The sequence below is a fragment of the Macadamia integrifolia genome, chromosome 5 (assembly GCF_013358625.1).
Source record: "Macadamia integrifolia cultivar HAES 741 chromosome 5, SCU_Mint_v3, whole genome shotgun sequence".
NCBI lineage: Eukaryota > Viridiplantae > Streptophyta > Magnoliopsida > Proteales > Proteaceae > Macadamia > Macadamia integrifolia.
The window spans coordinates 27,976,981-27,988,361 of NC_056561.1; the positions used below are offsets into that span (position 1 = coordinate 27,976,981).

At 38.2% G+C, this 11,381-nt stretch overlaps 1 protein-coding gene across 2 annotated transcripts in view; it reads right to left on the reverse strand.

The window, feature by feature from the left end:
- LOC122078950 (LON peptidase N-terminal domain and RING finger protein 1) overlaps positions 1 to 10,507 on the reverse strand; it is a 49,062-nt gene extending 38,555 nt beyond the window's left edge. The window contains exons 1-5 of one of the 2 annotated variants that reach the window (XR_006140236.1): positions 10,041 to 10,507; positions 9,845 to 9,946; positions 7,611 to 7,693; positions 6,919 to 7,003; positions 6,721 to 6,807 (exon numbers count right to left, since the gene is read on the reverse strand). Coding sequence is in view for 1 of the 2 variants with exons in the window: in XM_042645158.1 (XP_042501092.1) it covers positions 6,721 to 6,807; positions 6,919 to 7,003; positions 7,611 to 7,693; positions 9,845 to 9,946; positions 10,041 to 10,109 (426 nt within the window). In the remaining variant the exon portion in view is untranslated. The remainder of the gene's footprint in view (positions 1 to 6,720; positions 6,808 to 6,918; positions 7,004 to 7,610; positions 7,694 to 9,844; positions 9,947 to 10,040) is intronic. The other variant, XM_042645158.1, reaches the window with a different exon arrangement.
- Between the last annotated feature and the right edge of the window lie 874 nt (positions 10,508 to 11,381).

Below are 11,381 nucleotides of genomic sequence, written 5' to 3' on the forward strand. Positions count from 1 at the left end.
TCAACAATCCATGGTTGCTCATGAATGCAGATATCAGCCTCCTTCATTTACTTTCTCTTTTTCATCCATAGATGGGGAGGTAGAACGCACACTCAAGGATTAAAATATCGATATCGGTAGCCATATCAGTAGGCCAAAATTAAGATACGTATCGGAGGGTATCGTATCGTATCGGAGATACACTAAGATAAGCTAAATATACGCACATAAATGGATAGGAAACACTTTTTTATACACTTTTGCATAAAAATTTTATTAAAAAAAGTGATTGATAACATGTATTATGCATAAACACTAAATTGAGGGTATCGCACTAAGAATTCAATGTTTGTTTTTGTCCCATAAATGTAAAATCCTTGTTCCCAACCTTGATTTCCACTTTAGTTAGAGAGAAATATAGTTGGCAGCAACTTTGGAACCAAAACCCCTAAAAAAATCGTGTTTTTCTGAAAAATGACCCAACTTGACCATTATATGGCTGGCACTATATCGGTACATATCGTACCATATCGGTCCGATACATTTCACTCGATTTTATTTTTTTCATAGAGTGTCGGTATGTATCGATGCGTATTGGTGCGTATCGTATCGTATCGTATCAATATGTATCGTAGCCTCGTAGGATACATATCAATATGAAAGTGTTTTAAAATTCCATGTATCGTATCGGTGTGTTTCGTATCGGTAAGGGCTGATACAGATACGTATCGGCCAATACGATACGATACATACCGATACTTAAAACCATGCGCACACTACTACACTAATAGAATCACTTCTCTCTCACTGAATCATTCCATTTTGAGAGCGAGCATCACAGTCAAAAGCAAGGGGCTGGAGGTCCCACCCATGTTTTAAGCGATTGACCTAGTTCGGTGGCATAGCCTATTGAAAAATTTGTTTCTATCTCACATCTTCCATACATAGTTTTGCCTTGTCTTTATCTACACAACCGGATGCTAAAACCTACCAAGAAGCATTGTCTCATCCTGGATGGAAGATGCTATAGATGTGGAGATGGGTGCTTTGCTTTCTCTCTATACATGGACCCTAGTTGATATACCCCAAGTAAGGAGCTAGTAAAGTGTCGTTGGGTGTATACCATTTAAGTATAACTCTAATGGCTCAATTAAGTGGCTTAAAACCCAGTTGGTGGCTAAGGAATACATTCAGATTATGAAGTGGATTATTTAGAAACATTTTATCTTGTCTCCTGTCTTAATTTTGTTCGAGTTATAATTTCTTGGGTTGTTAATCTTGACTGACCCTTATTTCAACTTGACACGAATGTTTTCCTGCATGGTGACCTACATAAGTTATATGGAGCAACCTCCAAAGTATTTTGCTCAGAGGAAGAAGTCACAGGAAGTTTGTAGATTGCGCAAAGCTATTTATGGATTAAAACAATCCTCAAGAACTTGGTTTGATTGTTTAGCAAGGTTTTCGCTAGTTGTGGATTTTCACAATGATATTCTAATCATTCTATCTTTGTTCGTCGTCAAGGTTTTAAGGTGGTTGTGTTGGAGGTTTATGTGGATGACTTATTGCTTCTAATAATGGCTTATCTAGTATTGAAGATGTTAAAGCTCATTTACAATACCACTTTCAGCTGAAGGACTTGGGGGCTCGTAGGTATTTTCAGGAATTAAGGTAGTTAGTAGCAAGAAAGGCATTGTTCTGTCACAAAGGAAATATATTATTGATCTTCTATCTGAGACTATTATGCTAGGTTGTAAACCTGTTGATACTCTTATGGATACTCATTAACTTGGATCTTGGGATAACGAGGATTATGTGGATAAATATCAGTACAGGAGGCCAGTTGGTAACCTTATCTAGCTTACAGTCACTAGACCTAACATCTCCTTTGTTGGAATCGTAAGTCAGTTTACAGAGAAGCCTAAGCGAGCCCATTGGGAATGAGTATTTTATATCCTGACCCTTAGGTATCTTAAGGGTGCTCTAGGGAAAGATCATATTTATCCCCATCATGGATATACTGACATTACTGGCTATTCTGATGTTGATGGTAATCAAAGATTGACTACTAGGTACTACACGTAACCGACCACTTTTAACAGCACCAATGTGTTAAGAGCTACAAATTGATGCATCTATTGAAAAGTGTCTCTAAAGTGATGACTCCCAACTCCAATTGAAGATGCATCAATCTAAGAGTGTGTTGACTATGTTGACAACAATGACAACAACATAGCCAAGCCACATTGCTCAACAAGACTTTGGACATTATTTTTTGTTATATATATATATATATATATGTGTGTGTGTGTGTGTGTGTGCATTAATGTTAGATGTTATTGTTGTTTTAAACATTATATGCAGGTATTCATTTAATTATTTCTAAATTATATGAATATACTACCATCTTTTTGGTTCCCTTTTCTTAAGATCTACACATTTAAAACCCACACTGTCTGTTTTCTTTTTTTTCTTGTCCTTTGTTTGTTTTTTTGCTGTTCTTTTACCATACAGTCTGGAGTTTTTCACCATTTAAAACCCGTAGCATCCGTTCCCATTTTTTCTAACTATGGTTGGAACTTCCAATGTTCTTGTGTGTATTGGCAAGTCCCACATTCCAAATCAATAGAAAACATACACATCTACTAAAACAAAATACATAATAAAAAACTTATGTTGCACATACCTTTTCCAACAGGTGTAGTACATGTGTCCAAAATTCAAGCTAGAGTACGAGAATGTCACACCCCCCATTGATAATTTCATAAGGCAGTCACATTACTCTAACCAGTTAAGTTGCAAAGGCAAAAATTTTGCGAAACCGGCAAATCTAGAAGGTATCTTTCAATGTCACAAAGTTTTTTTCACATAAGAGGGTGATTTGAAAATTTCAACACTATGGATATCAAGGAAATGGCTTAGATTGGCCGCATGTCAAATTACTTGGTCAGATTCAATCATATTTCCCCCATGTATTGGCATATTCACTCATATTTTCATTTATCCATTGCATTTTAGGAAGTTTCATTTTTTACTGGATTTTAAGAGCTTACTTTACCACTTTGTACACTCCATATCAGCTGAAATTTGACATGTGAGCAGGAAACCTTGGGGTCTACCTGCACGGAAATTTCAGCTCCTACCACATGGCAAATATTTATGCCGGTCTACTTGCTAGACTAGAGAAACTTCTTCAAATATGTAAATTAAACATCAAAATCTTAACTTGAATTCTTTGTGGCAGATAGATCACAATTTGACCAAGCATGTATCTCTGACTCTAGAATATCTATCCACAACTTCATCTCTATAAAATCAATCAACCTTAAAATATACTAGCCAATTTTTCCTCACCGAATTTTTTATTTTCTATTTTCCATTTCTTTTTCATACATTAATTAAGAAATGGGTTAATATCATGTCTGACAATGCACAATGATTTCCCACTGGAACCTTCTTAATACAACAGCTAGGCATCTTCCAATTTGAGCCAAACCATATCATTTGTCTTTACTCCTCAATCAATGAGCTTCAATCTCACTTCATATAAAAATGTACAATTAAATCCTTGCATCATCCAAGATTAAGAATATCTAGGAATACTCACTCAAATTTCGCTAATTTCGAAGGCCCTAAAAAGAAATGAAAGGAGAATCAAGGGATTGACTTCATTTCGGTCGAAATTTCGGTGAGAAACTCATGTTGTATCGTTTTGAAAATACGACTTTTGGGCTTTATAAAAGACACTATTTCGAGAGTTTTGGTTGAAACTGAGCTTCGCCTGTTTCGACTACGGGAAGAATTTTTTAACTGATTTTTGTCATCTCACCTCTACACACCACTGAATACGGTGTTGGGAGTTGCCATGCCACTCCAACGACATCGTTTTCTGCATATTGGTGAAGATTTGGCCACATTCAACAAATCCAAGTAATGAACTTCTTCCCAAGAATTATTTTTTTGCAAAAAAATATGATAAATACCTAAAAGTTGATGATGGAATTTTATATGTCATACATTAAAGCCCGATCAAAAACGTCATGGACTCATGGTGTCGAAAATTATCTTTTATATATATATAATTATTATTTTTTCTAGCTTCAAAAAATGGATTTTCCTACAACAAAAATGTGAAAAAGTTAGGGTTAACATCAATTGGATGGGCTCAATTTTATATGTGCTAGATGTTGTTGGCCGATCTACAGCCTCACAGAGTCGATTTTCTTTTTTCCAGTAAGTATTAGACCTTAGGACTGCCTAAGGTGGTCCACTTTGTACTCATGTATCACCGCACAAACAAGTATTGTTGGGACTTGGGAGTTGGGTCAAGGGTCTCTATGAGTCTATGTTACATGTACTTTGTACTATTTCATAATTAATCAATAGTATGTTTCTTCATTCATAGTGCATAATTTACTTGTTTGACTTGTATTTTCTATCTTCCAATACTAAAACAATGTGTAGAATAGACAATATTACACAAGGTAAGCAATAGGATTTGGCATATAATGCCAACCAAGGGGGCAAATCCAAACCACCACTTTGTGTGACTTGTCTTGCAATATAAAGGGTTACATATAGGCTAAAATAAGGTTTCCCAAAAATATCAGAGCTCAATATGGCCGTTTACCTACCAAAATGGCCAACCGAAACATACTGGCAAAAAATGCACTGTTTCAATGAAATTTCGCCCATTTCAGTCAACAAGCCAAAACGAGATCAAAATATGCCTCCCCTCAATTTTTGGTTCTGGTGAATGGAAGCCCAGCGGGATTTTTCCCCTCTTCAATGGGAATCAGACAGGGATGCCCCCTCTCTCCCTACATCTTCTGCTTAGCTATGGAAGTCCTTTGCAGAAGTCTACAAGTGGCCACCAACCAGAAACTCTTTTCTACCATTCCCAAGTGTAAAGCTATGAAGCTTACCCATCTTGCTTTTGTAGATGACCTGATGATATTCTCCAAAGCTGACCCCTCCTATCTTCAGTGCATCATGGTTTGCCCTAACCAGTTTGCTGCCTTGTCTAGTCTTCGCATAAATCCGGCTAAGTCCCTCTTATTCTTAGCTGGGATCTATGATGTAGACAAAGCTTCTTTGATTCTTCAAACCGGTTTTACCTTGGGGAGGCTCCCAGTGAAGTACCTTGGAGTTCCTCTCATTCCAACAAGGCTCACCGCTCATCACTGCTCTCCTATGCTTGATCTCATCAGGAAGCACCTTCAACTTTGGAAAGGAAAGCTCTTGTCCTTCGCTGGTAGGCTTGTGCTCATCAGATCTGTGCTGTAGGCCTCCAACATTTACTAGTCTGGTATATATGGTCTCCCAGAATCTACCATCTCCAAGATAGAATCCATTTTTGCAAGTTTTCTTTGGAAAGGAAGTGAGTGCACTAGATTTCTTCGTCCCATCAGTTGGGATGCTATTTGTCTCCCCAAAGTTGAAGGTGGATTAGGGCTGAGAAGGATCAAAGATGTCAACCTTGCAGGTATTATAAAGTTGGCCTGGAAAATTGTTTCTAAATAGAAGAGTATTTGGGGCAACTGGGTTTATTCAGGCCTTCTCAAGTCGAACTCATTTTAGACGGAAAAACTTCCTATTGATGCCTCTTGGGTTTGGAGGAAGATCAAGGAATCAGGCCCTCTATCTCTTCTGCCATCTCTTCCCAAATTAGAGATTGAACCAGCACCCTTCTCTGGCTTGACTCTTGGCTCCAAAGGCATTGTCTCCATATTATCAGTGCCTGAAGCATATACAGCTTTGGTTTATCCAAGTTCGCTCTGGTGTCAGATATCAGCTCTTCGGGTAACTGGTCCCCTCTAATCCAATCCATGCCCCAGTATGAAGACATTTGGAACTCCCTGCCTCCCATTCAGCCATCTCAAAGGCAAGAGCAAGATATCATTCTCTGGCTACCGGCTGCCTCAAAGCTCTTCTCTTCCAAGACGGCTTGGGACTACATCTGGATGCATAGGCCGGTCTCTCCCTGGTACAGACTTTTATGGTTCCCACACCACATCCACTGTCAGAGCTTCACGGCCTGGAGAGTCTTCACCAACTCCTTGCCCACGAAATCTATGCTCATCCTCAGAGGCATCCAGGTAGATCCTATGTGTATTCTTTGTGGAAATGAGCCGAAAGATATTGAGCACTTATTCTTCGCTGGCCCAGTCTCAAAATCCATATAGAAAGGGGTCCTCTCCAAATGCTGGCCAACAATCTGAACCATCCTTCCTTTCCATAGGGAATGGATATGGATGGATATGACTTTCAAAGGAAAAACGATTCGTAATCTTGTGGGAAAACTATCCTTCTGCGCCACTATCAATCAGATTTGGATGGAGAGAAACCATAGGAAATGGACCTCCAATTCTCGCCCTTTAGATAAGATTGCGAGTTCCATCTCTTTTGATATTAAAGGAAAAATCTCTAGGATCACCACTCCATGTAACCCTACCCCTAGGAATTGTCATATTGTAAAATCCTGAGAGCTACCATGCTCCACCATCAGGAAGGCCCCTCTTCTCTGAGTTTGTATTCTCCTTTCCCCCCTTTTCTTCTCTTGGGGTTGCATGTTCAGTTCTCTTCTCTTGGTAATGAATTTTTTATTCACCAAAAAAAAAAGAGATCAAAATATGAGTTTTTAAACTATGCACAAGGGAAATAAAGAAAATAATATTTTTCTCATAACAGGATCACCTTGATAATCATGTTTAGTGTACTTATTTACCATAAATATCTTACCAAAATGAGCACTTTAGCCTTTAGAAAGTATGATTTTGGCGAATTACTTCGAATGCTCAACACCTTCTCAGCATCCTTCAATGCAAGCTGAAATGATGGTCGGCATGAATTTTAGAGTGCACACCTTGATTACACAATAGGAAAGATGGAACAAAATTCTTTCAGCATACAAGGAAAGACTGAAGAGACAGTGCATACTTCAGCATGCGTTGTGGGATCCAGTCCATTCAATGGCATACATTCAGAAGTAAATGCAGGTCTATCTCTTAGAAATTGACTCATCCTGCCACATAGAAGATGTTATAAGCTGGAAAATTAATCAAATTACTATAACACCAACTCAATGTTAAAATTCAGGGCAAAATGACATTTCGGCTCCTGCACACCCTACCCTCATTGTGCCACATGGACATAAAACAGGCCATCAGACTGGATAAGAGGACATGGTCTAGATTAGTCACTTGTCAAAATGTCAGAGCATAATCAATCAAATACCCCCAGTGTATTCGCATGCATCCCCTTGTATGTCCATGCACATCTATGGCACTCTGACCACTACTATTCACCCTTCTGTAGTCCTGATTTTCAAAGCTCTGTTCTACCACTAGGCAAACTCTTTTTTTTTTTTTTTTTTTTTTTAATTTGAATATGAGCAGGGGTCCTTAAGGTCTGCCTATTCAAAAATATTGGCCCTTACTAAGCTGCCACATAGAAGATATTTGGGCCACCTAGAAAGGTTTTCCTGTATGGGCCATGTAGGATAGATAGACAGACGAAGAATTCAGAGCTTTGGTATTAGCATCATTTCTAAAATATGGCACTCAGAGAATCAAAAGCAAAGGAACAATGGAGTTTGATGGAATAGGCATAATAACAGAGGAAAAGCTGACCTGCTAAAAGCAACACTTCGGTTGCTGTGAATAACAGGATCTCCCGGCTTCAAGTTATGAGCTTTAGAATAACAACTGATTGCCTAAATAAGAAACATTACTTTATAATTCAGTCAAGAATTTATAACAGATATGAACAAAATATGCATGTTTATGTGGCCATCATTCAAAATGTTGCTATTGGCATTGTGCCTTATTGGATGACTACTAAGAAATTATGTTATTAGTGCTGTAGGAATTAAACATCTGTCACTCCAAAACTAAATCAGATGGTCACCCACATTCATAGAGAATGAAAAATAAAAAATGCTCATAACATCAGCAAAACTGGGTTTTCTAGAGGGCAATAATGAAATTGTGCGTTAGGGATAGAAATGGCATCACCAGTAATTCAACATTCAAGAATCAGAATTTCGTAAAAAATATAATGAACATGTGCTCCAACTAAAGGTTAAAAAAGATGAACAAGAAGGATTCAGCAACTTCATCCAACTTTATTTTGTTTCTGAAGCTCTATATTGTTAGATCAGATCACAAAACTGGAACCGTTTTATTTTGACCTTGCCAATCTCATACAAATCAGGATCCTTTGACCATAACTAACCTATATAAATTAGCCACATTAACAACCAAACTGAGTGTAAGATGGCACATGGAAAAAAAAATATCATGGGCCTCAAGTGATAATCAAGAATCCATGATATATAGCATCAATTCATTTACATTAGTTCTGAGCTTTGACCATGTTTAATGAAATAAGGAAGGATGTGCCTAGCTTTTGACAACCAAAACCCATACACAAAACTAAGATTACATATGTCAGATAGTGATTTGAGAAACTTATAGCAAATTAGTATATAATGCATGCCCATCATGTGATTTTTAAATTTGAATTTTTTTGGATGACAAACTTCATGTGGTCAAGTCCTATATTTCTATTGTACCTGCTACTTAGTACTTTTAAACCCGCCCCCACCCCCAAAAAAAAAAATAATAATAATAAAAGAAAGGGGAGAAGGTTAAATTTCATTGCGATCAATCTTATTCCTATTTTCCTCAATCATGTGAAATCTTACAAAAACCATCCAGCCCCCAACCCGAATCTGTTAAGAGTTATATACCAATAAACCCTGACTAAAATTTATTTACTCCTTACTACCTCAAAGTCTGAACTCAAAATTTTCTTGGGTTCTTATTATTGTTAAATCTTTCAGCCCCAATTTCCCCAATGTTTCTTGTGCCAATGTTCCCTAACATTAAAACCCTGTATCTTGGACCTTAATTGAACCATATAAGATATTTCCCCTCCAGAACCCTTTCATTGACCAAACTAGTTCACTAAATTCCTAAACCTATCTTCATCCCAGTCATGAGATTGAACTAAACCATAGTTATCTCTTAGTCCATTACCATGACCAGATACTCATTTGACTCCACCAATATCATAATTTGCTGTCACTTGCTACAGAGACATTATCTTCCAGACCCAAATTCAGATCCTTCCGTTTCTGGTACTTAAATCTACTACATCGAACTGGACTCCCATATAACAAAAGTTGAAAAATAGAAAGATTCTATGAATACATTGGCCTTCTAACACATTGCCTCTAGCTAACCCCAATAGGGTTCGTTTGCTTTCTACAGCACAGCCACTGTACATCACCACCTGTGCTCTTCGACAGCACCCTCGTATGCTTCACAACACCCAACACCCACGAGATAACTCTAGGCATCAGAAAGCTAAGCTAAAGTTTTAATCTAAAGGGATTACAAAGTAAAACCTCTAATTCTGCTAGTCCTGCTTGAACAGAATATTAAAAGAGAGGATGGAAGGCCATATAGCCCAGGTTTGCTCTTAAATTTAGGAGCAAACAGACTATTTGATAGACAAACCTGAGAGTTTGGAACCACTACAGTTACAGCTTAATGTTAAACCTTGAAATATTCTAGCTGATAATGATACTCTCTAATTTTGAGCCTCCCGTACAAGAGCATATTCACATCCCACAATATGCTCTGTATTTTCTTATCAGGTAAAGCTGTACAATAAGCATAATTTGTTCAAACAGCGAAATGGCTTCTTCCGTTGTGCAATCGGTATCCTCTTCCCCCAATCCCATAAACAAGTTTACAGACGACTTCACCAAACTCAGGGAGAGAAAAAGAGGAAAGTAGACTCAACAAAAAAGCGTAATTGACATGCACTTAAGCATGGAGGAAGTTCAGAGCCTCACATCTTCGAATTTATTTTCTCGAAAAGCTTTGTTACCCTTCTGCATCAAATTGAAAACCTGACTAAATCGGGCCCAGGATAAGGCATCCTGTCCTTCATTTGCCTGCACTTTCAAGAGAATTCTCCGCTTCAGATTCACAAACACTAACAAAAGAATCAATCAGACCAATGATGGTGATGAAAAAAGGGGGGCTCACCATGACGAACTCTTCGACATCGTCGAAACCGCTCGAAGTTCCAGCAAATGAGGAAGCATTCACAGCCATAGGAGATCGATTACAGTACAAGTACAGAGTAGACTTGATTAGAGCTTATAAAAAAGAGAATCAAAACCGATAGATGTAACTGCGTAAACGAATTGAAGAAGATTGAGAGAGCTTCGTGTTCTTCCTGCGTCCCCCATTTTTATACGGACCAAATTCGGAGACGTGTTTCATTGCTGTCGCTTCCAACTTTCATTTCTCCTTTCCTTTCTATCTATTCGTTTCCGGTGTCGCTATTGTGATTAGCGGACGAGAGGTTCTTTGATTTCAGTCCTAAACAAAATAAAATATAATAATAAATACATAAAGGGAAAATTCTATGGCAATTTCTTTCTATTTCTTTTTTTTTTTTTGATAAGATTTCTTTCTATATCACGGTGTGTGGTTTTGGCGGCATGTTTCCGCCGGAAAGGGCGAGGAGCCGATCTAGATATACGTCATCTGGACCGTTTCCGGTTCAGAGGAAAGCTGGAAATATCAAAGGTGATGTTACATCGACTACTTCTTCCTCTGACACGTGTCTGCATCTTCGCAGAGCCTTAACATCTACTAGGCTGTGGACAGTTGTGAAAAAGTGTCGTCGTGGTCTGGATTTCCGAAGTCCACGGCGACACTTCGTTTTTTTTTTTTTTTTTTTTTTTTTTTTGATAAAGAGAGGATTTAATTAATACGAATAAAAGTAATACAAGAAACATCTACATTCAAAAAAGAGGAGGAGAAGTCCAAAATTGAGGCTCTTGTAGATCAGCTCCTCGCTAGTGAGAATATCAGCAGCTGCATTACCTTCTCTATGTATATGATGACAAGTAATATTTACAAAATGAGGCAGCATGGCTCGATAGTCAGCAATAATGTGCCTGATTCACCAAGGTATGGAATGGAACCTATTTGTCATGATATTGATAACCACATCATCATTCCCCCTCAATCCATAAGGAATATTGTGATACCCTATTTTTTAAATCCGGTCTAATTTCACAGTTGACCCGGTTTAACCATGCAGGACCCGAACCGAAGAGGGTTAAGGTGGGTTCCTCACGGATCATGATGGCAAGGGTAACTTTGAACACCGGTTGGCCAGACAAGTCCGAGTCAATGCCAGAGGAGACGGGTATACCCAAGCCGTGTACATGCACATATCATATGGCCATGTACAGATGAAGCAGATATGTAGCCGTATTCTAAAGCGCATACGTACAATATACCTTATGCCGAGAGTGAGATTCATGCCGAGAGTCGAATCCTATCAAAATCCCACTTGTTGGTCAATTTTCG